The sequence below is a fragment of the Aythya marila genome (assembly GCF_965140915.1).
Source record: "Aythya marila genome assembly, chromosome: 1".
NCBI lineage: Eukaryota > Metazoa > Chordata > Aves > Anseriformes > Anatidae > Aythya > Aythya marila.
In genome coordinates, this window is record NC_139042.1 from 65,132,099 (window position 1) to 65,159,257 (window position 27,159).

At 40.9% G+C, this 27,159-nt stretch overlaps 1 protein-coding gene across 4 annotated transcripts in view; it reads left to right on the plus strand.

Annotated features, from left to right (window-relative positions):
- Window positions 1-27,159, plus strand: part of FHL2 (four and a half LIM domains 2) — a 41,737-nt gene that overhangs the window by 12,316 nt on the left and 2,262 nt on the right. Inside the window, exons 1-5 of one of the 4 annotated variants that reach the window (XM_082755473.1) lie at window positions 3,261-3,350; window positions 15,450-15,629; window positions 23,566-23,740; window positions 25,669-25,838; window positions 26,841-27,027. In XM_082755473.1, the coding sequence (XP_082611599.1) occupies window positions 15,474-15,629; window positions 23,566-23,740; window positions 25,669-25,838; window positions 26,841-27,027 (688 nt within the window). In that variant the 5' untranslated portion in view covers window positions 3,261-3,350; window positions 15,450-15,473. Of the gene's footprint in view, window positions 1-3,260; window positions 3,351-15,449; window positions 15,630-23,565; window positions 23,741-25,668; window positions 25,839-26,840; window positions 27,028-27,159 lie in introns of those variants that run through there. The other 3 variants (XM_082755474.1, XM_082755472.1, XM_082755471.1) reach the window with 3 other exon arrangements.

Sequence of the window (27,159 nt, forward strand, 5' to 3'; positions counted from 1 at the left end):
TATGCCCTTCTCCATATCGCATTTAAACCTGTTAAGGCACACAGTCAACTGAAGTACAAACAATAAACTCCACTTAAATGCTACATCTATTATGAATATCTAAGCCATAGGGTATGCTTCTGAATCGCAAGATGGCACTGAAAGGTGTTTGTGTTTTCAACCCTAAATGCAGGCTTCCTTTTGGAGATATTGCCTGATGTCTTCATTGAATTGTTTCCACTGAAGCCTTGAAGATGGCTAATCAGAGAACCAATGAAGTTAAAAAAAAAAAAAAAGTCACTAAACCGTTAAATTTGCCAATGGGGGAAGTACATAGATAGATAGATAGATACATAGATAAACTTCCCATTCACTTCCCATACCTTTCCCCACTGTCTGCCTGACAATTAAGGAAATAAATTTTCTTTCCCCCCAATGGATTTAATACTAGTGGGAGAGAAGGTATGTGACTTTTTGCCAGTGAATAAGAGGTCAGAGGTTCCTCTTGCCATCTCTGGTAGTGCTTGGTGGAGAGCACCAAACTGTGCTGTCTGGTAAGTCTCCCTCATCCCTTTTCAGCTCCTACTAAGCATCAGGTCCAATTGTGAGCACACAACCCCACAGATCATCAGGTTATAAATCAGTAGAGGCTCTCCTGCCTTCAGGGACTCAGAGATTTGATTAAATCAGACAAAAATGATCTTATCTTCCCAAACTCAACTCATGGCCTGCAACAGTTAAGCTAAACAATTTCAGGTAGAAACAGTAGGTATTTTTAACTTGTAATTGTGGAAAACACTACAGTGTATAACAGCAGGTCACGTCAAAATATCTCTGGCAGAGTTGCTATCTTGGCTGTTAGTGGACAGGTAGGGAAGTGAAAATATCATGGAAATAGAAAAAAAATATGTATTTAATTTGTTTGAATATTTAATTTGTTGAATATTTAATTTGATTTAGAAAGGTCTGGAAATAAACTGACTCAAATAGCCCAAATCTAATCACCTTCAGGGCTCATTTTTCTTCTTTACATCCACTTCTAAAACAGAGGTGAGTTACAAACTACATCTAAGATGGAAATTAAAGTTTTTGTCGCCACTGTGCAGTAATTTAAGCTAAAATTGAGAAAGATAAGGAATATTATTATTATTATTCATTAATCAAGGCTTTGTAAATTTCCTAACAACTCGCACAAGAGTGTATCTGTCCTGAAAGCTGTATTTACTATTTATATTAGGTGAAACTAAAGACTAGAAAGATTCAATGTCTTGTCCAAGGGCATCAGGCAAGTGATAGGACTGGAAACCCATCCAGCAGCTCTCCCAGTAAATGGTTACAACCCCATGGTAGCTCAAGGGCTCACTGAAAATTACTCCCTGTCTGGTTTAACTCATCTGCCAGTGCTAGTGCCAATGCAAGGGAACAGCCAGTGACACATGGCTGGGGAGAGCAGCAGCTTTGATTCAAATGAGCTTTAATTGCCATGGAATCAAGCTCCATAGTCCCTTACAGCTGTGGCTGCTCCTCCAGGGCACAATGCCTGAGCTTTGAAAATACAACTGTAAGGGCTGCAGCAACAGACAGACAGACCCTTGGGCATTGATGAACATCAGAATAACTCCCATTTGTAGAGGAGAGCTAGGAATGGCCCTTTCTTACCATTTTATTCTGTCTGTGCTTTTGGTAGATTTCAAGTAGAGCTAGGACATACTAATACATTCCACATCATTCAAAATCTGACTGCCTTTCAGGTACTCAAGATGAGAGCAAGTATGGGTCCGGGTTCTGGCACAAGGGGGTTGTTTTTTTGCTTTTTTTTTTGTTTGTTGTGTTTTGTCAGTTTGTGTTTTGTTTGTTTGTTTTCAGGAGAGACCCTTAGCAAACCCATTTCAGGAAGTACTTTTTTACTATTTGGATGACTCAGGTTGCCCAGAGAGGCTGTGTGGTCTCCTCTTTGGAGACCTCCAAAAGCCGCTTGGAGATGGGCCTGGGCAGCCTGCACTGGGTGGTCCTGCTGGAGCAGGGCTTGGGCCTGGTGGCCTCAAGCATCCTGTGGTTTAGTGATCTGTATAGCTGCACCACTGCCCAAGCATGTGCCAGGACCCAGTGTCCAACACAAAAGGACACAGGATTATCTTGCATCATCTGGATGCAGAACAGCAGCAACAATATCTCAGGCTAATGGGCTTTACTTTCTCATACTATTAGTTTCTCATAAGGCTGCAAGCCCTGAATTTAAAGCACCTCCTTTTGGCGTGCACCAGTCACTACTGGGGTAGCACCCTGGATTGCCTCCCCTCTCTGCCCCTCATGTGGCAGAGAGCAGACATCCCCCAGGTGCTTCTGATCCAAATTCTTCCCTCCAGGAGGTTTCCCAGGACCCTCGCTGTTTCGATTAACAGAATGTGTTTCTGCTACAATGGTTGATATATGAAATTGGATTTTGTAGCAGAAAAATTAGTTCCTGGTTATAGGAGGATTAATGGCTCCCCTCTCTTTAGTGTGTGCCCACTGGCAGGGCTCTCTGCTGGGTCCCAAGCATGTACCGAGACAACCTGTTCCCTTGGCTCGCTCTTACACAAGGGGCTTGTGGTTTCACTAATTTCCCCTGCTTTTCTTCTTTTTCTTCCTCACTACGGGGGGAACTCACAAAGAAAGGAGGGTGGGGAGAAACAAGAAAAGGCTCCGAGTGCTCATAGGAAAAGCCTGCACACTTGCTTCTTGTAAAAATGTGCACCTCTCCACGAAGGGGAGAGACAGCTTGTTTCACTCCTCTCTGGGCAAGGCACTGTCACAGCAGGCAAAATAGCCAAAGTGAATAAAAACTACTGATTTTAACCCAACGCTTCGCTTTCTCGGCCAGGTGAAGAGACTTACAAATGCTTGGCTTCGACTTGCTGTAAAACAGGATCCCTCGGCTTTGGCGAAGCCGCGTTATTAAATAAGCATCAGGGGTTTAAAGAAACAAAGGCTGGAGGAGTTGGTGGGGGGGAGCCTTATTTTAGGAAGGGGGCCAACAAAGCTGAGATGTTTAGGAGGGGGAAGTATCTACACCCTTGGAAGAGAGCAAGTGCCGGGTGCCAGCTGCAGAGAGCCTACAAGAACGGGTGTCTCCGATCCTTTTGTCTCCTTATATGGTAAAATGATAGCGAGGGGTTTCGCTGGGCTGGGGAAGGCAGCAGCCTGCTTCCACACCACGCTGCCTGCGGAGCTGAAATGAGAAGAGCTGCTCTGGGCAGGCACTAGGAAGCCCCGGCTGGCTGTACCGCTCTCCTCTGCAGGCAGGCCGGTGTGCTCCTCACCCGTTTGTTAATGGATGTGACCCCCTGCCCCTGCTCCGGGAGGTGACACTAGCTGCCCGCTGCTGCTCTGTAAGTAAATATCCCCTTTTTCCACCCCCTCCCTCCCCGCTACCCACCGACTGTGCCTTTGAAGGCGCCGCTGGAAACAAAGGGTGCAGAGAGATGGAGAGGGATGCGTGATGTGGTACCCAGTGGGTTGTTGGGTAAGGAGGCAAGGAGAGGGATCGCCGGTCCCCCTTTCTCCTGAGCACACAGCCAGGTTTGTGAAGAGGAGAAAAAAAAGATGAATTCCTCATCAGAGCAGTTACTGCTGCGTGTCCGAGCTGATGAGGCACCGGGTCATTTCGTGTGTACCTGTTTTTAATGACTGCATTGTGCTGTGGGTGTAAGCCGCTGGGGAGGTCAGAGCAACTCAGAGCCAGGCTCTTGGGTTTCGCACACCTCTGTGCACACTTCCTGCTTCCTAGTGCAACAAAGGATCATTTTTGCACTCCAGCAAGAGCAGATGCACATGAAACAAAGGTAGCCTTTCCTGATCGCAGGCAAACACTGTGGACGGATTGTGCACGGGAAAAACGGGGAGCCATCAGCACCATATTTCTTCTTTTTACGTGGTGAGAATAAATAAGAATGCAAATCCCAATTAATAGCTCTGAATCCCTTCCTTTCATGCTTCTCTCTTTGTGCCTGTGTGTGCAGTCACGATCATGTAGGTGCTTACTGTATGCCACTGAACATGGATTTCTCTCTGTGCATAATAAAGAAAATACTAACTTTCATTGTCTGCATTGGCTGCTCTAAACTTCCTACTTCCCTAAAGAGATATGGCTTTTGTTTAGTTCACTCAATGCCGGCGTATTTCAGCTTTGCTCTGTACAGAGGCACATGAGAAAGCAAACCTTGTAAAATCTATACAGCAGCTGCCTTTGTTACTCCCCTGATGCCTATCTGGGGGTATATTAACTGAGATTGCTGATTGATCATTAGGTCCAAGGTCAATAGCTGTAACATATATTGTTGGCTATACATATTTGTACACTGTCTTAAATAGGAGTTGTCCTAGAAGTGCCAGCAGAAGGGTATGCATTATCAGACACTCACACAGATCACAGTGTGAAGGAATTCTGTAGCTAAGGTTGCCATTTCTGTTATGAACCTTATTTTCATCTGTTCATACACTTACAGAACTCCCTGCTTTATGGCTTAAGTCTTCTGTGTCTTTTGTCAGCCAGATGGTAAACTTTGAAATTGATTGCTTTGGGCATTTGGATTTGAAAAAGAGAAAAATAGTCCTTTTATATTAAAAAAAAAAAAAAAAAAAAAAAAAAAAGTGCTTGTTTTCTGTGTCTGTACGTATAACTGGGAAAAGACGCACCCAAAAGACTGCTCTCTCCATAGAGCCCATGATCAGATCTAGATCCCATTTTGGGAAAATTAAAAAAAAAAAAAATCATATGAGGTGCTGTATCTATTAAAAACTCAGTTCCAAACACAACCTAGTGGCACTACCGTATCCAAAAGCTGGCCAGAGCTCTAATAAAACTGTCTTTTGCACTAGCCATAAGACAGATATTGATGGTTTGGGGCTGTCCTTTGGTGTCAGAACTAACACATGGTTGGGATGAGGTGCCAGCTGAAAGGTCAAAAAAAACTGCTGTTGCTGAGAAATCATGTTTGTGGAAGTTACCTGGGGTTCCCACTTGACACCTCCACCTGACTAGTGAGCCTGAGGTTGGGAGATGCACCAGTGCCTGAGTTTTTTCCAGAATGCTTAGAAGATCCCAAGATGGCAGAAGCATTTGGGTAGAATTCATTTACTTTTGGTTCTTACCACTCTGCTGAATGTGCTCCCAAGGGAATCAGCAGTGCTACACATGCAAGCACCAAAAACTCACTTCCAGGTGCTTGTTTTTTTTTTATAGGACATTCTCATTATTTTCTGTGAGATCACTGCTATCATATAGCAGCAGCTGTGTTGTTGGACATTATTTATGTAAAACTTCCACCATGAAGATCATGCAATGGCAATTTAGTCTTTATCTATAACTGATCAAAGTACTCAGATACAGATAATGCCCTACCTAAGATAATACAGTTTCTTAAGGAAGTCTCTTTCCCTGAAATCACATCTTTCCTATCCGTACAGACAAACATCAGCACTCCCAGAGATCACACTTTGCACTAGAAAAGGTTTAGACAACTCCTTCAGTCACACTCAACATAGTCCTGCAAGTTCCTATTATGCTTTAAATATCAGGAGATTAAAATAGATAGATAGATAGATAGATAGATAGATAGATAGATAGATAGACAGACAGACAGACAGATAGATAAATGCAGGTCCTGCAATTGTAAGGGCAGATGTGATTGTTTCTGCCACATTTCCATGCAAATTCAAACTTTCACCGCAAAAGAAAATGAGGGGAGTGGGCTGTAAAGACCTATACTCACAGGAGTGAATCCTGGCTCTGTTCCACAGGACATTGAGTCCCAGGTCTGAGAACCAAGCAATGCTTTACCTGCTGTCATCCTCACCTCCTTGCCTTGAAGTGTGCAGGACATTCAGAACTCAAGGGAGGGACTGGATTAATGTTAACACCAACAGCCAGAGGACATGGCTCCTCTATGAAAACTGGGCTGAAAACTGAATGATTGCCTGTTGCTGCTGGCCGTACACCACTGCTCATTCTAGGACCCTAAAGGCGAGCTACAAGCAGGTCTGAGGTGCATTCGTGTTGGATAAATTGATCCTCAGTATCATCAAAGAACCTCTGTATGGTATAGTGTTGTAGACAGTCACCTTACCACATTTGGGTACTGCTGCAGAGATTGTGGAACTCATAATTTGCATTTTTAGACTGATTAATTTTAATTGTGCAATTTTTATGGTTCATTTACATGTGCACAGTTATTTGTGATGCAGATTCTTCCCAAGTGAGGGTGTGAAATGGCAGGGTAATGAAAGTTTTCATGGAAATAAATCTTGGATAAATTGACTGCCAATGAAGCATTAACATTAAAACAATGCTAATTAGATATCCACATATATGTAATCATAGAAAGGTGTGGGTCTGAAGGGACCTTAAAGACCATATATTTCCAACCCCTTGCCATGGGCAGGGACACCTCCCAGTGAACCAGGATTCTCAAAGCCCCATCCTACCTGGCCTTGGACACTGCCAGGGATGAGGCAAATATATAGTTTGATTAGAAAATGCTAGAGGCTTATTTTAAAGCTGAATACAATAATACTCATGTCAACTCAAAAAATTAGTCTTCATTTTTTTCCTTTTTACATACTCTTCTACATTATATTGGCTATCTAGGATGATAATGTTTAGTGTATATATAGCAAAACACTGTAAGAGGGATGTAGGTGAACGTAACACTGACATAAAAATTTTCACCTCTCCCTTTTCACAGCAAATTTTCAGTTTTGAAGTTGCAAATATATCAACCACAGAAGAGCAAGCTCTAGGGCTGCACATAAGTTTGGCAGGAAGCAGTTCTAGACCCTTGGAAAACATAGGCACAAGGGTTCAAAACTCATCACTCTTCATCTTGTATAATAAAAGTACTAAGTTGCATAAAACAGTAAGATATTTGTAAGCATTTCCTTAGCCCTGTTTTCTTGTTGTTCTAAAGAACTCTATGGATTTAGACCAGAAGTATCTTCAGAGACTAGGTCCCATCACTGATTAGACAGCAAGTTGAATATGAGCCAGCAGTGTGCCCTGGCAGCCAGGAGGGCCAACCGTATCCTGGGGTGCATCAAGCACGGCATCGCTAGTAGGTCAAGGGAGGTGATTGTCCCGCTCTACTCTGCGCTGGTGCGGCCTCACCTCGAGTACTGTGTGCAGTTCTGGGCACCACAGTATAAAAAGGACATGAAACTGTTGGAAAGTGTCCAGAGGAGGGCTACGAAGATGGTGAAAGGCCTTGAGGGGAAGACGTACGAGGAACGGCTGAGGTCACTGGGCCTGTTCAGCCTGGAGAAGAGGAGGCTGAGGGGAGACCTCATCACAGTCTACAACTTCCTCGTAAGGGGGTGTCGAGAGGCAGGAGACCTTTTCTCCATTAACACTAGTGACAGGACCCGCGGGAACGGGGTTAAGCTGAGGCAGGGGAAATTTAGGCTGGACGTCAGGAGGGGGTTCTTCACAGAGAGGGTGGTTGCACACTGGAACAGGCTCCCCAGGGAAGTGGTCACTGCACCGAGCCTGTCTGAATTTAAGAAGAGATTGGACTGTGAACTTAGGCACATGGTCTGAACTTTTGGGTAGACCTGTGCGGTGTCAAGAGTTGGACTTGATGATCCTTAAGGGTCCCTTCCAACTCAGGATATTCTATGATTCTATGATTCTATGATTCTATGATTAATTCCTCCTCCATGTTATGCAGTGCATTTCTCCACAGTCCACCCAACATCTTCCTTCTTCAGTTAGGAAGGATCTCACCCACAAAAGGATTACCTATTTCCTTGTCTCCAGGCTCACTTTGTCTTTCAGTGCTTGTTCCCAAGTCTCTCATGCACCACAGATGCTTTTACTCAACATTAACAGCTGATGTCTTTGCTCACTATGTCCAGTCCCTATCCCTAAACCCCAGCCAACAAACTGGACCAAACTGGTTTCACCAAGCTGTAACCCACCTATTTTTCTAAAATATGTCCATCTGAATGGGCATCACTAAGACTTATGTAGCCTTTTTTTCCCACATTTTGGAAAGCCAATGGCTCAGGAGTTTAGCAGAGAAGTATGGATGCCTCACAGCATCGAAGCATTCATTGCTACAGTAGTTTCACACAGCAGATGAAAGACGTGCATTAACTGTCCTCCACATCACCATGTGTGCCAGTTATCTTAGACAGAAAGGGCTTTTGTGGTCTTGACTTTGTAAACAGAAACAGAGAGAAAGAGACGGAGCTGCTTTGCTAAAGTCCAGGACAAATAACAATGCATTCTTCCTGCATAGGATCCTCCCAGTTTTGTTTCTATACTTTCTAGAAAGAAATAAACATTATATATTTGGGACAGTGTCCTATTTTTGTGTCCTGGATTTTTTTATAAAGCATTTCAAAAATATAGAAAAACTCAGAAATTTCATTGCATAGTAGAACGTGATTTTTTTCTGGATATTTTTATCTTGGAGTCTGATTTCCTTGACATTAACAGTGCTCCTGTCAATAAGAGAAAATGATACTTTTCTGGAAAAAACATACCTCTATTGGAGCCTAATAGCTGCAGTCATTTAGATTAAATATTTTTTTTCCATAGGGTAGAGCCAGAGATAACTGCAGGTTTTATTAATGTTATACTATTTTTCTCCTTCCTCATGTTCTGTTATCTGCTTAAATGATCTTACTAGAAATATGAATTTCTATGCTTAAGTAATGTCAAGTATTTGGCCTCTCTCTTTGGAGTAAGTATTGTCTTATTCCACAAGAGAAAGAAGGCAGACAGCAGTTTCAAAAGGCTTTGAAATACAACATAAGAGCAAGCCTTTCCGCTTGAGCTGTGCTCTTCCTCGCTATGGTAGATGTAAGAGTCATGCTCTGTGTTATTTAAATAGGCTCCTTTTGTAAATGAAATGTATGCAGGAATGTTTGTAAAACCATACATCCTCTAGTCACTTCAATATCAACCTCAGTTAATCATAGTGTAAATTGTGTGGGGTGCACTGTCAAAGTACCAGTGCTCATTTCTTCTGTGGGATCTGTACTTACTACCACTGCTGCTTACTCCACAGCTGCAGGAATGGCTCTAAACTGGAGCAGATCCTTACTGAATGCCAAACACAACAAACCACGCAGAAACCACAACTGGAGTGTTCCTGCTCCACCGTTGTGACTGTACTTAGGCAGAGGCATTGAGAACCTTCCCACACAAGAAACATTTTCTGTTCTTTATTATTATTATTACTTTAATGAAAGCAATATTAAATAGCAGACTTTCCACTTTCTAATTCATGATAGGCTGACTGTGCTATCCAGACAGGAACCAGGTATGCTTTGGTTATCTGCACATGTTAATGCCGTCTGTCTGCTCAGAAAATTGCTCTAAACTACTTAAAAAGAGACACTGGAATGCTATACCATAAGCAAAATAAGTCACCCGTGTACAAGCAAGATGAGTTGCTGGAAAAACTTAAATGTGATTCTGAAGAATACTTTCAGGTAACTTTAAAAGGTCCATTAAAACATAAAGGGCTTTTTTGTTTGTTTGCTTGTTTGTTTGTTTTAATATTTGGTACGTATATAGAAAAGACTGGGTGGGATATTTAAGATCTGGGTACAACTTTATTTTATTATTATGTTCAAATAGCAAATCAAGTTTTCCCTGCTTTTGCAAGGTAACTGGTAGGAGATCTACAAATATCTTCTCTAAGCTTAAAACCTTCAGAAGCAGCAAGGGACACCTCTGTAGTCAGATATTTCTGACATCCTAACCTTGACTTGGACACTGGTAAATCAGTCTGGACATTGTTAACAGGGCTGATGTGGGAGAGCAATGACATGTTGTGTTACAAGGCCTTGATTTCTTGAAGACAAGGTGCCGAATCTTTTGATGGGTTTACTACAGGACTGCTCTTCCACAGCAACAAGAGAAAGAAGCTTTCACTTTTTCCTCAGCTTAAAAATGACAAGAGAAAGAAAGACTGAAGCCAGATCTGTCTAAGCATCCTTGTCTCATTTACAAGCTGAGCATAAGCCCCAGACTATGGGATACAGGGACACCCAGCCACTCATTCCCTACAGTAATCATGCCTCCCCTTTTCAGGGACATGCACAAAAGTGATGTTATGAACAGCTGCCACAGTAATAAGCTTCAGTGTCTCAATAACCTTGCAAAAGCATAACTCTTTTCCTCTCTTTAATGAAGAAACTCATCTTTACAGAGTGGTAGCCCAACAGCCACTGTCAGGGACAGAGGGCCTATGGCAGGAGAAGAGCAGATGGCTGAGCTTTCTGTAGGATGAGCTCTGTGTCACTTGCATCTCAGCATCTGGCTTAGCTTTTGGAAGCTAAGGATGAAAATGTCCCTCTGTGATCCATGGAGAGACATTTACCTGCTCTGCATCAGCTGGCTTGGTTCCCCATGGTCAGGAGCCTGCTGCTGGAGGGTCAGGGATGCAAGCAACACAGAAGTAGCACTTGTCCCATGGCCAGCTGCAGATCCAAGCATGCAGGTTTCCCTACAGGATCTCCCATCAGGGTGTCTGTGGGCACTCGTCCCACAAAGCAGAACATAAGCAAGCCAAAAGAAAGAGGGCTACTGCCCCTAAATGCGTCCCAGTAAACATAAACATGAAGGACTGTTTTGGATGTTTGTGTTGTGCATCTGTTCCAGCTAACTTCCACCCACTGAAGTTCAGGTGGATTCTGACTGCATGTTACATCTTTTTTCCACTTGTCAGTGCTACTGGCAAATGGTCATTTCTTTACTTCTCCTGAAGTAAATTCAAAAGAAATACACACACACATATATATACAGCCCTTCTTCTCTCCTGCCCCCCTGCATGACATTATTGCCTGGTGTGGAAAAATGATTAGCACTTAGAAGAGTGGTTTGCAGTTGCTGCAGTAAGATTGTAGATAATAAATGTGGCAATAGCTGCTAAGTTACAGGAAAATAATCACCTCTTGCCAGAAAGACCAGCACAGTTTGAACTGCTAGTTCATAGTTGCAAAGGATATCATAAATCTTTGCAATTTAGCCTTTGGAACATTAGCATAAATTGTTTCCAAATGCTCTGGACCTGCATGGCTTATGTCACTGGAGTTGCCAGACACAAATCTTCCTTTCTCAGGGGAAGGAAAATAAACAGATCAAAAATACTCCATGTGCACAGTTCTTCTGGGAAAAAAGAAAAAAAAAAAAAAAAGTCAGGTGGGAGAAATGTGTGTATGTGTTGGAAGAAGATGGGTGTCTCCAAAGACCTTTTATTTCATGAGAGAACATCTTGCTCTTAGGGGCATAGGAAAACTCTAGCCCTATCGATCTGACCAAGGTCAGTAACAAACCCCTCTTAGGCATCTACAGGTGGTTTAGTTCAGTATCTGCAAATACCAGTAAAGAGATCAGTGTTTCACTTCTCTAAATAAACTAAACTCCTATGTTTTTTAGACAATTTAGAGAACATCTCCTATTAGGTTTGCAAACATTGCTGGAAAAAGCACACATGGTCTGGGGCAGCTAGTCCCTTCTTCTAGTAGCAGATCATGTCAGTTGATGAGGGAATGCTACATAATTCCTTAATAAACCCTAATTTTTATGAGATAGTATGATAACTTCAACCATTGCTTCTAGTAAAATGAGCCTGTATGAGCAGAGAGGGGAAGAAGAGGAAAGAAGCACAGCTTTTATTTCAGCCTACTACTTACTTTTTGGTAATTTTCATGCCAATTCTTACATCCTGGAAGACACTATCTGGGTAGTGCTAACATTTAGCATAAGCTGGAACTTCCCTTCTGGGCATGCAGGGGAAAGCTGTTTTCCTTTTGGAGATGTACTTGTTATGTCTAATGCTGTAGGAGGGAGACTGTGGCAGAAAAATCAATTTCTCCCTTATGCTAATGTTGAGAGCAATCTGAAATTGCATCAGTGTAAAATGACTACTGCAATAAAATCTAAAGACCTTGTGGTACTACAGAGAGGCATAATAAAGATGAGCTTCTGGCCCACAGAGCTCTACATTCAACAAGTATCAGCACAATAGGAAGGCATTAATCAATGGCAAGAAGGCTGAATTGCAATTTGTGCCTGTCCACAACTGCGAAAATAGTTGTTGGTTTTTTTTTTGTTGTTGTTGTTTTTTTGTTGTTGTTGTTGTTTTTTTTTTTTTTTTTTTTTTGACAGGCAAAAGCATTGCTCAGTGTGATTTCATGTTTATTTGTAAAGCAACAGTGAAAGGATTCATTTGGCATTCCTACTAATATTCCGCAGATAGGCCCTCTGATTATTTTATATTTAATTTCTTCTCTCCAGAGAAGAATAAAACTGCCAAAATATCCTCAAAATATCACATAGTGGGTTGTGAGATTCAGTCCAAGACTCAAATCTAAACAGCCTGGAGCTTGGGATGCTTCGCGCTGAATTCCAGCTTTCTGAAGGAAACCATATGAACCTGAGTGCCTAACTTTAAGAGATATTGGGTCTGAAATTGCTGCCAGATCCAGCAAAGTCACGTAACTAAAACCAAAATGCAGATCTTGGAGATTTTCCTTTCTTGTCATTTAATTTCCCAGACCACTGGAGCTATGCCTCTAACCCTAACCAGAAATATCCCTTCAGGGTCTTCTCAGAGTGGAGTTCACCCCAAATCTATTTGAGACATAGGAATTGGTTCTGCCTCTCCCTGCTCTGGGAGGGACCTTGACAATCTCTGAGCACAGTTAACAAAATCAAATCCCTTTCAGGATGTGTCTAGGTATTTTCCAAAATAGTGGCAGTGACTCTTCTTATAACAAACAAGCTGTAATGCTTGCCTGTGTTCCTGTGAAAAAACACCCAGAAAATAATAGAGCACTCAGGAACACCCCCGCGACATCGGAACATCCAGTTCAGATGTAATAGTCTTTGCTTCCAGTTACGAACCACTTCTATTTTACATTTGGCAGCTTTGGATGAAGAATAGAAATGGTATAAACCTTTAAGGGAATCACACCCTATATTTTTCACTCTTACACGTCTTCACCACACAAAGCTTTGGCTCTGTGGTATTGCACACCTAATTCAAGGCTACGAAAAAAAATAAAATCTGAAGAAATGTGAAAAATGCAAGTCCATACACATTTCCTGCTCAGATTTCAGATTTTTAATAATGCAAATTGACTGTGCAACCAAATCCTATCATTTAAAAAGGTGATAGAGTCTGGTAAAAAGCTACAGATTTATGTCCTAAATACCTACCTTTTACAGAAAGCTAACACTCCTCTCAGACTCAGTCATACACACAACTTTATAATAGCCTGACTCCATTCATTTAGCTGAAATTACTCCTTGGAGGGATTTGCTTGAAGCAAGTTAAGTCCTTTCTATTTCTTTCATGGGAAGTACAAACGTGTTACGTAGGTTAGGAATGTAAATGGGCTCAAAATGGAGGGGAAAATAAATCTACCAACACCGACTAAATGTTGTGGCAAAGACTTCACCTCCACTTGAAGAGGAGACTAACCTGCAGGAAGTTATGAAGGAAATACACCTTTGTGCCAGCCCTGTTTCTTGCTCTCTTTCCTTCTGCTGTCTTTGCTAGCCACTGCTGTTGGAGATGGGCTACAGGTGAACTTCGGGTAGTCTCTGCACTTCTTTCTCCAGTGTAATTCCTCTGATTTTCCATCATTTCGTTATCAATCCCTATGGTGCTCTTTAATCTCCAAGGACCAAGAGCACCTAGCGTACTCCTAGCTTTCCTTTTGGATAAGGAAGTTAATTAGTGCTTTCCACAGCTCCTGTAGAGTGAAAACAGCTGCACTGCTGCTCCTTTTGAGTAGGTCATAGCACGGATGACCAGCTGCCAGGATTTGTGTTCCAAGCACTTTGGGGTGTTCATTAGTTTCCCTGTCCTTTTCCTTTAGCAGTCACCTGGAGCTCAGAAGGCTTCCCAGCAGCTGAGCCATCATGTGCCTGTACCACACATACAAAAGCTCTCACTCTTAGGCTTAGTGAATAACTACACAATTCAGCAGCTGACAGATCATCCAAAATAGAAAGCCTTCCAGCCACCAAATCCAACTTTGCCCATTCGGACCACCCTACAACCTTAATCAAACACCAGCCACAGGGGATACAGTATAATAAGAACTGAAAATCCTGGAGGAGAACTAAGAATTTCAGAATGCCCTAAGGGTGGCTCCTCCAGCCAAAAGAAGAGGACAAACTCCAGGATCAAGGAACCCACGCCAAGAACACTAAGCAAGTAACAACTTTTTGTTTAAAAGTGAGGGCTAAAGTTGGCAAAAGCACTGCGGCTGCTGTGAACATCACTTGTGTGTGAAAGACAGAGATAGCCACTTAAGCCATTAGTACCCAAAGCATTTAAGGCTTTATAGACCAAATCTGGCTTAACGGGGAGCCCAGGCCTGGCAGGCAGTGAAGGTCATGCAGTACAGGTGGAATGTGCTTTCTGCCTTGGAAATTCCCCTTCCTAAACAGGCGGCTATGTCCTGCTCCAGCAGTAACCTCTGAGCAGATTTCAGGTGTAACACACACTGAGAGCCTCAGGCTAAGAAGCTGATGATTCCAATTAAACCCAGACTCAAAATAAATTGTCCCAGGCAGTAATGAACATTCATGCAAGTAATCAAAGACATTCATGTCATTGTTACTTGTGTGTGCATCCAAAATATACTGGAGACATAACAAGACCAGAGGAAAAAATAGCAAGTGACCCTGATTCAGACAAGATGACCTTTTGCATTTTCTTCTAGTGGCTTTTTTGCTTCCATAAACATTACATGACATTTGGTTTAACCAGGGTAGCTAGCTCTTGTTTGTGTCCCACTAAACCACAGCATCTGGATAACTCATTCAGGGGCATCAGAGAAGACTCAGACACACAATTGCTGCCCCCCCCAGCTCCTGCTGCTAAGAGCACCCACAGTCCCACATATTAGCAGAGATGGAGGGGTAATGGCTCTCTGCAGGGCAATGACTGTTTGCCATGGGCTTATAGAGAATGCAGAGAAGGAAAGTGCAGAAGCACATGGCAATGGTGTTAGATAGCCCCTGCATGACTAAAGTCTACCAGCAATGCAAAACTTCTCACCTTACAGAAGAGATGCTGGTCCTTCTGGAGATTAGCTGATTCATCCTCTTAAGATATTTGGTTTCCTCCATCCCCTACAGAGACAACGTCTTGCATTAGGCCTTGGTCAAACTTACTCGATATTCCTTAGGAATCCCATGTGAATTCTTCACAATCACGACTTACCCATTTTCCTTTCTCTGGTCTCTAACACTAGCTCTGGTCAAAGACATGTCAATGGTGGTTAAAATAGATGGGCTACGGTCTTTGTCCAGGGCCACAAGATTTATAGTTTTCTTCTATTGTGTTGATTTATCTGATTGAAATTTGAATTTGATAAACTGGAATTGATAATAAAGCCTTCTTGGGGGATTGGGTCAACGTGCTTAGTCTGCTAAATGCCTGTTTCTGTCTTTGTGGCAGAATAGCTGGACTCCAGACACCAACATGACCGAACGCTTTGACTGCCACTACTGCAAAGAGTCCCTGTTTGGCAAGAAGTACATCCTGAGGGAGGACAGCCCCTACTGCGTGAAATGCTACGAAAACCTCTACTCCAACACCTGTGAGGAATGCAAAAAACCTATTGGCGCTGACTGCAAGGTACGGCAGAGTTGTGTCTCATCATGGAAATCTTGGCAGAGTAATGTATTACCCCACAGCTGCGAGCACATCCCTCACTCTACACAGAAATGTTAGGCTCATCCTTGAGTGCTTAATTCACTGATGTAATGAATGAACGATTTGGTCCTCAAAGTGCTAGACACTTCTTTGGAACCAGCAGGAACGGAGGGTGCATCGCACCTCTTAAAACAGAGTTGAGCAACAAACTTTCAGATGTTTGTTAATTCAGTTTGCCCAGGGCCTTATATAGCTGGAGGGCATAATGCACAGGTTGAGAGGAGTCCTGCTCTGAGCAGCAACAGACCCAATTTAAAGTACCAGAAGGGTTTTCAGGTGAAAATATTTGATGTTAAAAACACATGTAATTCTTCAGTATTCCCCAAAGTTAACAGGTTAAATTTAGTGACCTTTTTCCAAAGGTAATACATCACTGACATTTTACTTTATTATTTAGGATGGAGAACGCTGTCTTTATGTGGAAGCCTTGTGTCTGAAGCATGGTGATATTAGCTAGAAGGACCCATAAGTTTATCTTGATGGTTATGTAGGGTTTTCTTTTGGTGAAAAAGTGTTTTTTTTCTGGACCCCTGTGTCTGTTTTTCGTCACTTCCAATGGTAAGACTCTATTATAAAACATGTTAATAGAAATTGAAAAGCACCCCTCTTCCTTTAAGCCATGGGATGATCTGATGACAGAAAGTCTCCTTAACTCATTAAGAGAGCCCAACTGGCCTTGGGACCAGCTAGGACCTGTAAAGGTGGCAGCAACCAATTTTTCTTGCCTTTGGATGGGACGGAGCTAAGCTGCTGCTGTCTCTGCAGTGACCACAATTAATTGTCATCAAGAGGCAAGATACACTCAGAAAAAGATGCCAACTCATGGACCACAAAAATTTGGCTCACACTGACCAAAGTAATAAGTCAGTCAGAACACAATTAGACTTCTAAATGGAGAATAATGATAGTGGAACCTAACTAAAGATTACATAGGAAAGAGCAGAGGTCTCACTTGTTTGAGCTATACACCACATGGCAACACGTACCTGTTCTAAATGAGGTGTGACTGCCTATTTTCCTTTTAAATTACTCCAAAGAAGTGGAGTTCACACCAGTTTTACTCTGACTGAATGAAGACAGATGATATTTGAGGCATCCAGTGAAGTGATGGTTGGACTGCTATGGATGGATTTCATCCTACGTACGCCCTCCCTGCACAAATTTGACCTGTTCAAAGTTGGCCAAGAGTTTCACTGGCAGCATGGGTTTACATTAAAACAGTGATTTACGTTGCATGGCCATAGGATTCTTTTATTTCCTTCATTGTTGATCCATACCTCTAGGAACATAAATTAATTCATATTGCTGGTACTACCACACTATCGTTACTTCAAAGACTCAGAAATATAAAAGTATATGCTTATCCAGATCAGGAAAATTTGATTTCTTCTCTCTTCCAAACTTATCTATCCTACCCTATTGGAAAATGGGTGGGAAAGCCCCTTTCGGAAGCCTTAAAAAGGTGAAAATGTTTGGCCATCATGACAGAGAACTGGCAATAACCCATAAGAGGCTATAAAACTGCCAATTTCCCTACAGCTCATAAATATGCAGATTAGAGAAAAAATACAGCTGGCCTGACCTGGAAAAGCAAAATATTTCTGCCCCATTCTAGAATGTGCTTTTGTTTTAAGGTCTCCTTCTAATCCCCTGAGAAGATATTTCCATGTGTTGATATTCAAGAATTTCAAAACTTGGACTGGCTTCAACAAATCTCGGACAAAGTATTCAGGAATTAATCAGGCTGAACTTTTCAACCCAAATTTATGGATTTAGGGAGTGTGGGTGTTATCCGATATACTTCATTTCTGTATTTTTAAGCAAAACACACTCTAATAGCAGATAAAACAAATACAACAACAAAACAATAATTTTCTGCAATACAAGAATATTTTTATATGTAAAGGACCAAAACTATATGTGGAGAACCAAAACAAAAAGATAGTAAATAAAGATTTCTTAAAGAAATTAACAGTGTACCAGAAAAAAATGCATCTTTTTTTTTGTTGTTGTTCGTTTCTATGACTGCTGTGTGTGCCTTCAAATAATCCTCTATGCTATAGCCTTTCAACCTGCTGACCAATTTTAAGCAAATTTTAACAAATGGCTAAATGTCCCTAAGCTCTTTGAGTCTTCTGCAAATGAAATATGTTGTGAGTATTAAAAAAGAGATCTGAATAATATTCCCATTGAGAGGAAAACTAGAGTAGTTTTTCAAGTACAGTAACAGACTCTAGAGAATACATTTAAGAGAAAGCCCTTAAAGGTTTCTCAGCCACAAGTTTCAGTCAAAGTTTTTCCATGATTGAGCATAATTGAACCAGGAAACACAAAGTCACAAAAATCATGTTTCTTCTCCTTATTAAGCTATATATATACACATAAGCATCTAAACACATAATAGATATATACACATATACATATATATGTATATATCTTTTCACACACTGCATTTGCAGTACAGTCAAAACATGTCATGCTTGGGAATAAAACCAGTATGCTTACTACAGGTACAAAGTAGACTCCATACATATTAGCTGTCCTGACATAGCCTTTATTCAGCTGTAAAACTTAGAACTAAAGCTTTATAAAGTGAAAATGTTATCCAGAAGGGTAGCATCCAAGCCTCTGTGTCCTCCAGGGGCACCCACCCTTACATCCATCCACAGGACAGACTGAAAAGCCCCAACTAGCTCTCACCTCAGATCCTCCTTTGCAAGTCCCTTCTTGGCCACCACTGTTTCTCTGCACTGAAAAGAGCTGAAATTAGATCTCAGCTCCAGTGGGGATGCTCCTCATTTCACCCTGCAAAGAATTACTTCTTGGTTAGTCTATGGCTGTTTCTTAGGACCTGCAAAATTTGAGACTAAAGACTAGGATTAAGATTCTCAGAGCTCCCGATACCCAAAGAATGAACACTTATCTGCAAAATTAGGTGCAAAGCAAGAATTAGCTTTGATTAGATTGTAAATGATTACTTATCATTGTGAAAATTACTGTACAAAAGACAGCAGAAAAACAGTGAACAGAATCTCTCTCCTCTTAGTGGTCAGGAGCAATCCCCTAACCAGCCCTCCCACCCAGCAGCAACTCTCCTGCAGCTGAAAGGGCTATACCAAAGCAAAACGGGTGGTGACAAAGAGACAGCCAGCTCTCCAGCTCCAGCACTACTGTGGTGTCTTTCTTGCTGTGTTTCAGCACTGGTGCATAGCATCATCTCCCCTGGGTTACACTGAAGCTTCATATACTGAGTGGTGGGAGGCACTGGCAGACAGACAGTTGAAAAACACGATGCCATGTCTCTCACAGCTATTACACATCCTCCATATGCCAACAGGTCCTAGCAGAAATTTGCTCCTTTTAAGCAGAAGAGGTTGGCATTTTGATGCCCGTGTCCCTGGTGAATGCTCCCTACGCCCACTGTTTCCTTGCTTCTTTCTGGAAATCCATCCATAATGTTCTCATTTGCTTAACTGCTTAAATGTGACTTTTGGTTGATTTTTGCCTTTTTTTAATAGTTTCTTTGCAGGCCCTCTGGCACAGCAACCATCACAAATACAGGAAATACCTCCAGTAATCAAGTGCTTAATGCAGACCACAAGCTGGCCTTGGCAAGCAGGAGAGGGTGAAAATTCCCTCCATAAAATGTGAGAATTAAAAGTGGAGCATGAGATAAACTACTTTGGCAGCACATAGGCCAAAAATAAGTCAAAAGGGTCAGTCTTACATATAAACTAAACAAAAAATATAGCATCTAATGACGTGGATCAGGAAAGGGTGAAAAGTTGTCCTAATTTTTAAACTTTCTTCTGTGTTGCAACACTTCCTCTGTGCATTGCTGAGTATCAGACTCGCTCTCATGAAGAGGAATGGTGACAGAGACCATCCATCTCTTGTCATATCACTACGGTGCTGGCTTCAGTAGAGTGCTGCTTAATTTTACCTTTTCTAAATACAGTCTTGATGGGGAATTAACTAAAATGTTCTGTTACAGTGTGTGCATGACCATAATTTGTACAGAGATTTGTTGGAGTACCCCATTTTCCCTGCTTATCCTTCTGAAAATAGCATTGTCACTAGTAAGAAAGTCTGATGTGTGCTTTTCATTTATGAACAAACATATACAGTTATCCTTCTGGTAATGATGCCTCTAGTCTCCTTCTTCTTGTTGGGTCCCTGTTGAGAGCCAGTTCAGGAGAAAAGGTAATTCACAATGGCTTAAGGTTGCTTAGACCTACAAAGGTCTAAGACACGATGTATTTGTAGGATATGAGGGGCTGAAAACAGCTATCCTGACAAAGTTCTCTTTGGAGATGGCACGATGAAAGTCAGGGAAAGTAAAATTGTTTGAAAAGCACCTGAGGGCTTTTCAAAACTGTAGTTTCAAACCTATTTTGCAAGAGATGACTAAAAAGCTTTGGATACAGATAGGGTCCACATTAGTTTTTCCTCATGCCATGTTCCTACTGTCAGTCATCTGCATGTGTACAACTCTTGGCTCACTCTGATGTCTCTTGGAGAAACATCCCAGAATTTGCCACTCATTTGGTCCCCCCAAGGAGCACTGAGCTGAAATTTTCAAGAAGCAGATTCTCAGATCAAGCTGAGAGATGTACACATTCAAATCTGAGTAGCTTCAGGTCTCATTAATCTAGTTATGTTTGTACTCAAGCAAATCAGATAAGGGAATTATTATTTTTCACATTCAGAAGAAATATAACTGAATGAAGTGCTAAATATTTCTTCCTGCAAATTCAGCTGCAGGATTTATTGTAGCTCTTCAGAGGCAGGCATTGCCCTCCTCCCCCTTTGTTTTCACTGGGAGCACATCTGGAACTAGTTTGCAGCTCTCTGCTCCTCAGCTGCAAAACACTTGCCCGGGACAGACCAAGTCCACAGGCATCTGTGTGCATGCATCTCTCTGTATGTAAACACACTTCCACTTCTGAAATGTCAATCTGTGGTAATTCTTCAGGCTGTTATCTGTGCTTGTGTGTGCTTTATCTGACGAGAGCACGTGGCTGTCAGTTTTCATAGCCAGATGCACAGATTGATGGTAAAAAGTCAATCGCCAGATTTCTTTTAGGAAACATAAGAGGATTCATTAAAAACTAGTTAAAATACGTCGCATCAGGGACTCATTTCTTTCAAGCTGCATAAAGCAGCTGAGAAGTCACACTCATCAGTATTTTAAGGATGCACTCTAGTTGTGAGTCCACAATAGTAAATGTCTTTATTAGTTCTTCCTGGAAATCCATGCAATAAACAGTAATTACAAGTAAATCACTTGTGTCTTCTGCTTGAACAGATTTGTTTATGTTCCTGTCAGCTAGCCTAACCTCGAGTAAATCTAATGCTCTTTCAGCTTAACTGAGCACCAGCCTAACAGTCAGACAAGCTTGAAGTCATCTTTGCAGATGCAGCTTCTCCAGTGTAGAATCTGATCTAGATCGATAAATCTGTAATTTATGTGCACACCAACAGCTCCAGTTGGATATGCAATGTACTGACATAGACAAAACCTGATATCCACCGACTTCGTAGCACTGACCTAAGAACAACCGTGAAACAACTCACAAACTGTTTCATCAGTACCTTGAACTTCCCTGCTTCAGATGGCAGATTCAGAGAAAGAAAGCAATAACCATTTCACCTGGCCAATGCTCTGCTGCAGGCATGTCCAACCCAGACATCCTAAACATCCCCCACATTCGATGACACCAGCTGTTGCAATCATCCAAGCTAGCTAAAGATTATTTGCACCAGTCTGGATCTTGCTTGCTTTGGGTTGTGGCTGTGACTCATCACTTTGCTATGATGAAGTGTCTGGTACTGTGACCTGCTCCACTAGTGTCCATACAATCTGCCATCGTGATCGATACAAAGATTAAACATTGCATCAGCAAAAGCTAATCCTTTTCTTCATTATTCCCCTGCAACAGGAAACAGACCTTCTGCATGGTATAATTTTATTGATTCAACAAGGCAAAATGAAAGGAAATATCAGTGTGAGAGTTTGGGGTATAAAAATTAGCTTGCAGAATACTGCAAAATATGGAGAAAGGCAGAAAATGGGAGGAAAAAAAAAAAAAAAAAAAAAAAAAAGGAATCTATCCTGTTACAAGAGAAAGAAAAACAGATCTGTTATTCTGTTTTCTTGCAGGCAAATTTCTTATTTTGGAAAATGCTCTTGGCTGTATGTTATATTTCTCTGATGAAAACATTTTTCTCCTTTGAGATCAGATTGAGGCTATTCAACTTAATTTAAAGAAGAAAAAAAGTTAAATAACTTCTAAACAAGATGTGGGTTTTTTTGTTTGTTTGTTTGTTAGTTTTTTAATTTTGCTATTAGAAAAGTCTACGATTTTCTGGTCAGAAATCTGGGTTGTTTCAAAAAGATTTCCTTGAAATAAATAGACAACCTGAGTAAACAACTGTCAGAAAGCTGTACAGCAGGAAGCTTAGATACTCTCTCTCGGGCTGCATTCTCAGAGACAAAAGACGTATTGGACACTACTTGTTACTCACAGTGACCTAAGAAATTTAGGTGAGCAGCTCAGTAGTCCAAAGAGAGATTCTTCATTTCGCAAATTCTTCTGAAGTTACTATAGTTTAGCACATTACTACGCATCCGCTGAGCTATGCAAAAACTATTTCAGTGTTTCCTGTTAGCTATTTTTGAGAACAAGGATCCTGCTGACATAACATGTTGCTATTTTAGGCTAACCTAAATCCACAGTATTTGTTTGTTCTGGGCTAAGATTGCGTGTTTGGAGTCACCTGTGACTATGCTTACATGGAGCAGAGTAGGTCTGACACAAGCTATTGTTTCCATTCCACTTTATACAATTAGGGGAAAAAAATAAAAAGATATAAAACTCATTCCTTTCCTTCAGTTAACCAGGGCAATTCTGTGCTTCTAATTAATATATAGCAGCTCTTGAGCTTGAACCTGACAAATTATTTCTGCTGAATTTTTATATTTCCTACTCATGACAACACGAACACACCTCACAGTCCTGCCTCAAACTGAAGCCTACATATTTAGGGGTAGATATCCATTCTTGCAATGATCTGAGCTTCATTTTGTCTGAATTCCCAAAAACACTGTTTAAATGTTACTTGATTAGACTACTTTGAATTTTAAAAGACTCAATGTACTACACCTTTAAGTCATAGTTCTTAGAAGAACTTTTTTGGTGTTGGTTTGTTTTGTTTTAATTTTAAAAAGTACCACTGGAGAGATATTTTAAATACTTAGGTGCTCCATGGTGCTAATCCCTTGGTCAGGAGTGTTCTGGATCAGAAGCTACAGGTACGGTGTGGTCTCATCTTCCAGAGTGTTTGTTCAGTCTCCAGCAATGCACCTGATTTACATTTGAAACAGAAATATAAGACTTGGTAAAAATCAGTTGCAGCACACACACGTACATGCCTTGGTGTAAATCTGTTGAACTATCAGAAAGGGAAAGGGATTTCAGTCCAGAAACGAACAGCTATAAAATGACCTAGAAATTGGAAATACTTAAGACAAATAGGGGGAGTTGTTATATTGCTAAAGTTAACAAGTTCTAACCTGACTCAAAACCAGGACTTTATTCTCAGAGGAAATACCTAACTGAACTGAAATTTAATTCAATTGACCTTCATTTGAGAGAGGGTTGACAGTTGTCATCAGCTGCTTTTGGTAATCATGGCAAAATAAGTTCACCTTCATTAGAACATGCTGTTTTCTTGAGCTGTGGGAATAAGCCCTAACTCCTGGCTGTGATCCAGATCTGAACACATTTACATTCTCTGAGCTTCCAGTTGTGCAAATTGTTCGTTCTGTTCACTCTGTGGTTTTGGATTTCTATAGGATCTGTCTTACAAGGACCGCCACTGGCATGAAACCTGCTTTCACTGCTTCCAGTGCAAGAATTCATTGGTGGACAAGCCTTTTGCCGCTAAAGAGGAACATCTACTTTGCACTGACTGCTACTCCAATGAATACTCTTCCAAATGTAATGAGTGCAAGAAGACTATTATGCCAGGTTAGGATACCCACTTTTGGGACTGAGGAAAGATCTGGTTAAACATCAAACCCAATCTTGGCAATATTTGTGGTGACAAATGTTTTTTTCCATGACTCTCTCTGCTAAGACATGATGAACTTTGTAAGATATAGTTGCATCCTAAGTTATTTCCATGACCAGAACCCATAGTTTTCATAATGAATCTTGTTAGAATTTTTATGTGTGTGAAACGGATTGTTCTTGAAAACTAGTATCTATTTCATTTAGTAGTTTTATTAATGGGATTTACAATTCTCTTTAGAAGCATTCATTAAAAGGCTTTTGATGGCTGGACAACTCTTCTGTCCAATCCCACCTTTGTACTCTGTCTCAGTTGGCTTTCCATGCTTGAAGATCAGAGGACACACACAGTTTACTTAATTCTCAGTTTAGTTGTTTTAGGAAAATACTCTAAATTTAGATTCTGCAATAAAAAATGAATAATAGGTCAAAATATCTGTAAGGTCTTTCTTGAGCATAAAAGGTATAAAAAAAAAAACAGGTAAACAGAAAAAGACTCACTTGCACATGACAATAGGACAGCACTTGATTTTTAATTGATTTGATTGATGATTTGAGGGCTTAAAGTGGAAGGAGTATTGGTCCAGCAATAAAATATTAAAAGGCAATTTGAATAATCCATATGCATGTTCCATAATGACTACCAGTTACTTTTTGCAGTAAATTTTTTCCTTGGCTGATTCTCGCACCAGTCATCCTAGACAAAAGCTCAAAACCACAACTTTATTTGCACACCTAAGGTGTTTTGATAAGGGTTTGATGAGAGCGTAGGACATATAAATAAGAAACAGCAAAGATATATAAAAGCAGATAGACATCCATTTTTCAGTATAAGCATCTCTATCTGAGATGAGAAATATTTATTTTTATTTTTTTACTATTTTTAAAGTTTGTTCGTATAGCACTCCATGTTACTCTGATCACCAACTGGAATATAATTCATTTATAAAGAACCAGCAAGAGGCTGGATACCCTTCACGGAGATTGTTGATGCTACTCTTGTCCTTTGCTTTGCCCCACTAAACGTACAATTAAGATTTAATAAAGCATTATAATGACAAGCCCATTAAATACTAAATAATTACAAGCTTGATCTTTCAGGCCTTCTGCAAACTGAGCTCCCACTGACTTCAATCTAGTGGGTAACAAACAGGGCTCCCCCTGCCTTGTGTTTCAGTGATAATACAAACCCAAATAATGAACAGCTAAAAATGTGTAAATATAATTCTTGGCTATTCCAAAAACATGCATCTATATCTTTTCCCAGGATGCCACTCGTCCAAGAATTCCTTTTGGTATGATATAAAGAGTTACCAGCACAGGGAGTGCATAATTCTTAAAAGGTGTCCATTAACAAAAAGGGTCAGAAATACTCAAGCATCAGGCACAAAGATGAGTAACAGTGCACTTACTACATTGCTGCAAGTGAGATCTTTAAAAAACAAAATTGCTGAAGTATGGGCAGAATTTAATGAGACCAAAAAAAAAGAAAAATAAAGTTAAGATACTGGTAAACAAAGGGGAATTAAAATTTGAGAAAAGGAAAATGGTAAAACTTCACCCTGTGGTGACTGGGGTGAGGAGAGTTGGCAAAGGAATTAGTGTGGTTCATCATTAGCCAACACACAAACAGCTCGTTAGTCTCCTAAGAACTTGATATCGTGTCAACAGACAGAAAAGTGGATTAACAGTAAACGTCTCTCTTCTTTTAAGGAGAACCTCTTACTGTCCAAAATCTTAAACTGGTACCCCATACCTTGACAACATAAGCTAGCCTCTGTCTCATAGCTGCACTGCTTATTCCCTGACAGCCAGCCACTGAAGAAGAGTTACAAACTGCATTGGTCTCAGCCAGAAATTCAGTTTGTGTTCTGGTCTCATTACAGGTACTCGGAAGATGGAATATAAAGGCAACAGCTGGCACGAGACTTGCTTTATCTGCTACCGCTGTCAACAGCCAATTGGGACAAAGAGTTTCATCCCGAAAGACAATCAAAACTTCTGTGTACCCTGCTACGAAAAGCAGTTTGCTATGCAGTGCGTCCAGTGCAAGAAGGTAGTGCTCTTATTTTCTTCACCTAAAACACAAGGGATTGAGCCCTGTCACATTTTAAGTCCAATTAGACAGAACATCATATTTTTCTGTGTGTGGGAGTGAGTGGGTGGGTGTTAAAAGATTCGAAATCAACTGATTTCAAGAGATGATATAATTTCAGCTCCCATCCTGCACCAGGGACAACATTTACTCAAGTTTTCCTTTCTTCTGTCTGAATATAAATCTAATTACCTTTACTACTTTGTAGAAGCTTCAAAAAATTGGTGGATGGATAGGAGTTTCATACCTTAAATCTCCCTCCTAGAGTCTCATTTTAACTCCGTTTGAGAACAAGCTCCTAAATACTTTGGAAAGAGGCAAAGACAGATGAATGCACATATTAAATTGCATGACCACACAGAAGATGGATTTACCAGGGAATCTCCCCTTTGTGAAGGCAGGAAATGAAATTAAAGTGACCATTTTTACAGCTTTTTAGGAACACTCAGGAGTCAAAAGAAGTTTGGTTTGTCTAAAGCCAGGGGAGCTGTTATTGTAGGCAATGTCTAGTTATAAGAGGAAAAAGCCCAGACAAATTATGGAGAATCAGGAAGAAAAGATTTCAGGTTAAATTGAAATAAAGCAATCTTTGCCAAGGGAAATAAGGGGAAAATTAAAACACACAAGGTAGTTCTTTCATTATGAAGAATGGGACAGGTGAAGGAACAGAAATGAGACAAATCCTAGCACATGAATTTAAAAAAAAGACCTACAAAGACCAGCTTCAAAAACAAAGAGCACAATTCAGAGTGATACATAGGGCTTCTTTGTATAAACGGGGCAATTACAATGAATCACTTGTATGTTCTTCTCAAGGTTAAATTCAGCCAAAATTATGCTTTGCTGCTGTTAAGCCTTTTTCTCCTTCCCCCCACCCACAAAAACCTCATCGCTCTTCCTCTTTACCCAAGATACAAAGCTGCCACCCTCAAGAAAACACTTTGTCTTACTTCCCATAAACAGGCTATCACTTCAGGAGGCGTTACTTACCGGGAGCAGCCCTGGCATAAGGAGTGCTTTGTCTGCACTGGATGCAAGAAGCAGTTGTCCGGACAACGCTTTACCTCCAGGGATGAGTTTGCGTATTGCCTGAGCTGCTTCTGCAACCTTTACGCCAAAAAGTGTGCTGGATGCACAAACCCCATCAGTGGTAGGTCCCTCGTGGCGAGTCACTGAAAAATTATCTCATTTTTTTCTGATGAACTGCTTCTGATATTAAAAATGGTTCGTTAACTTATTCTGACTAGCTTGAGAGAATCAAGACACTACACAATTTAGGATT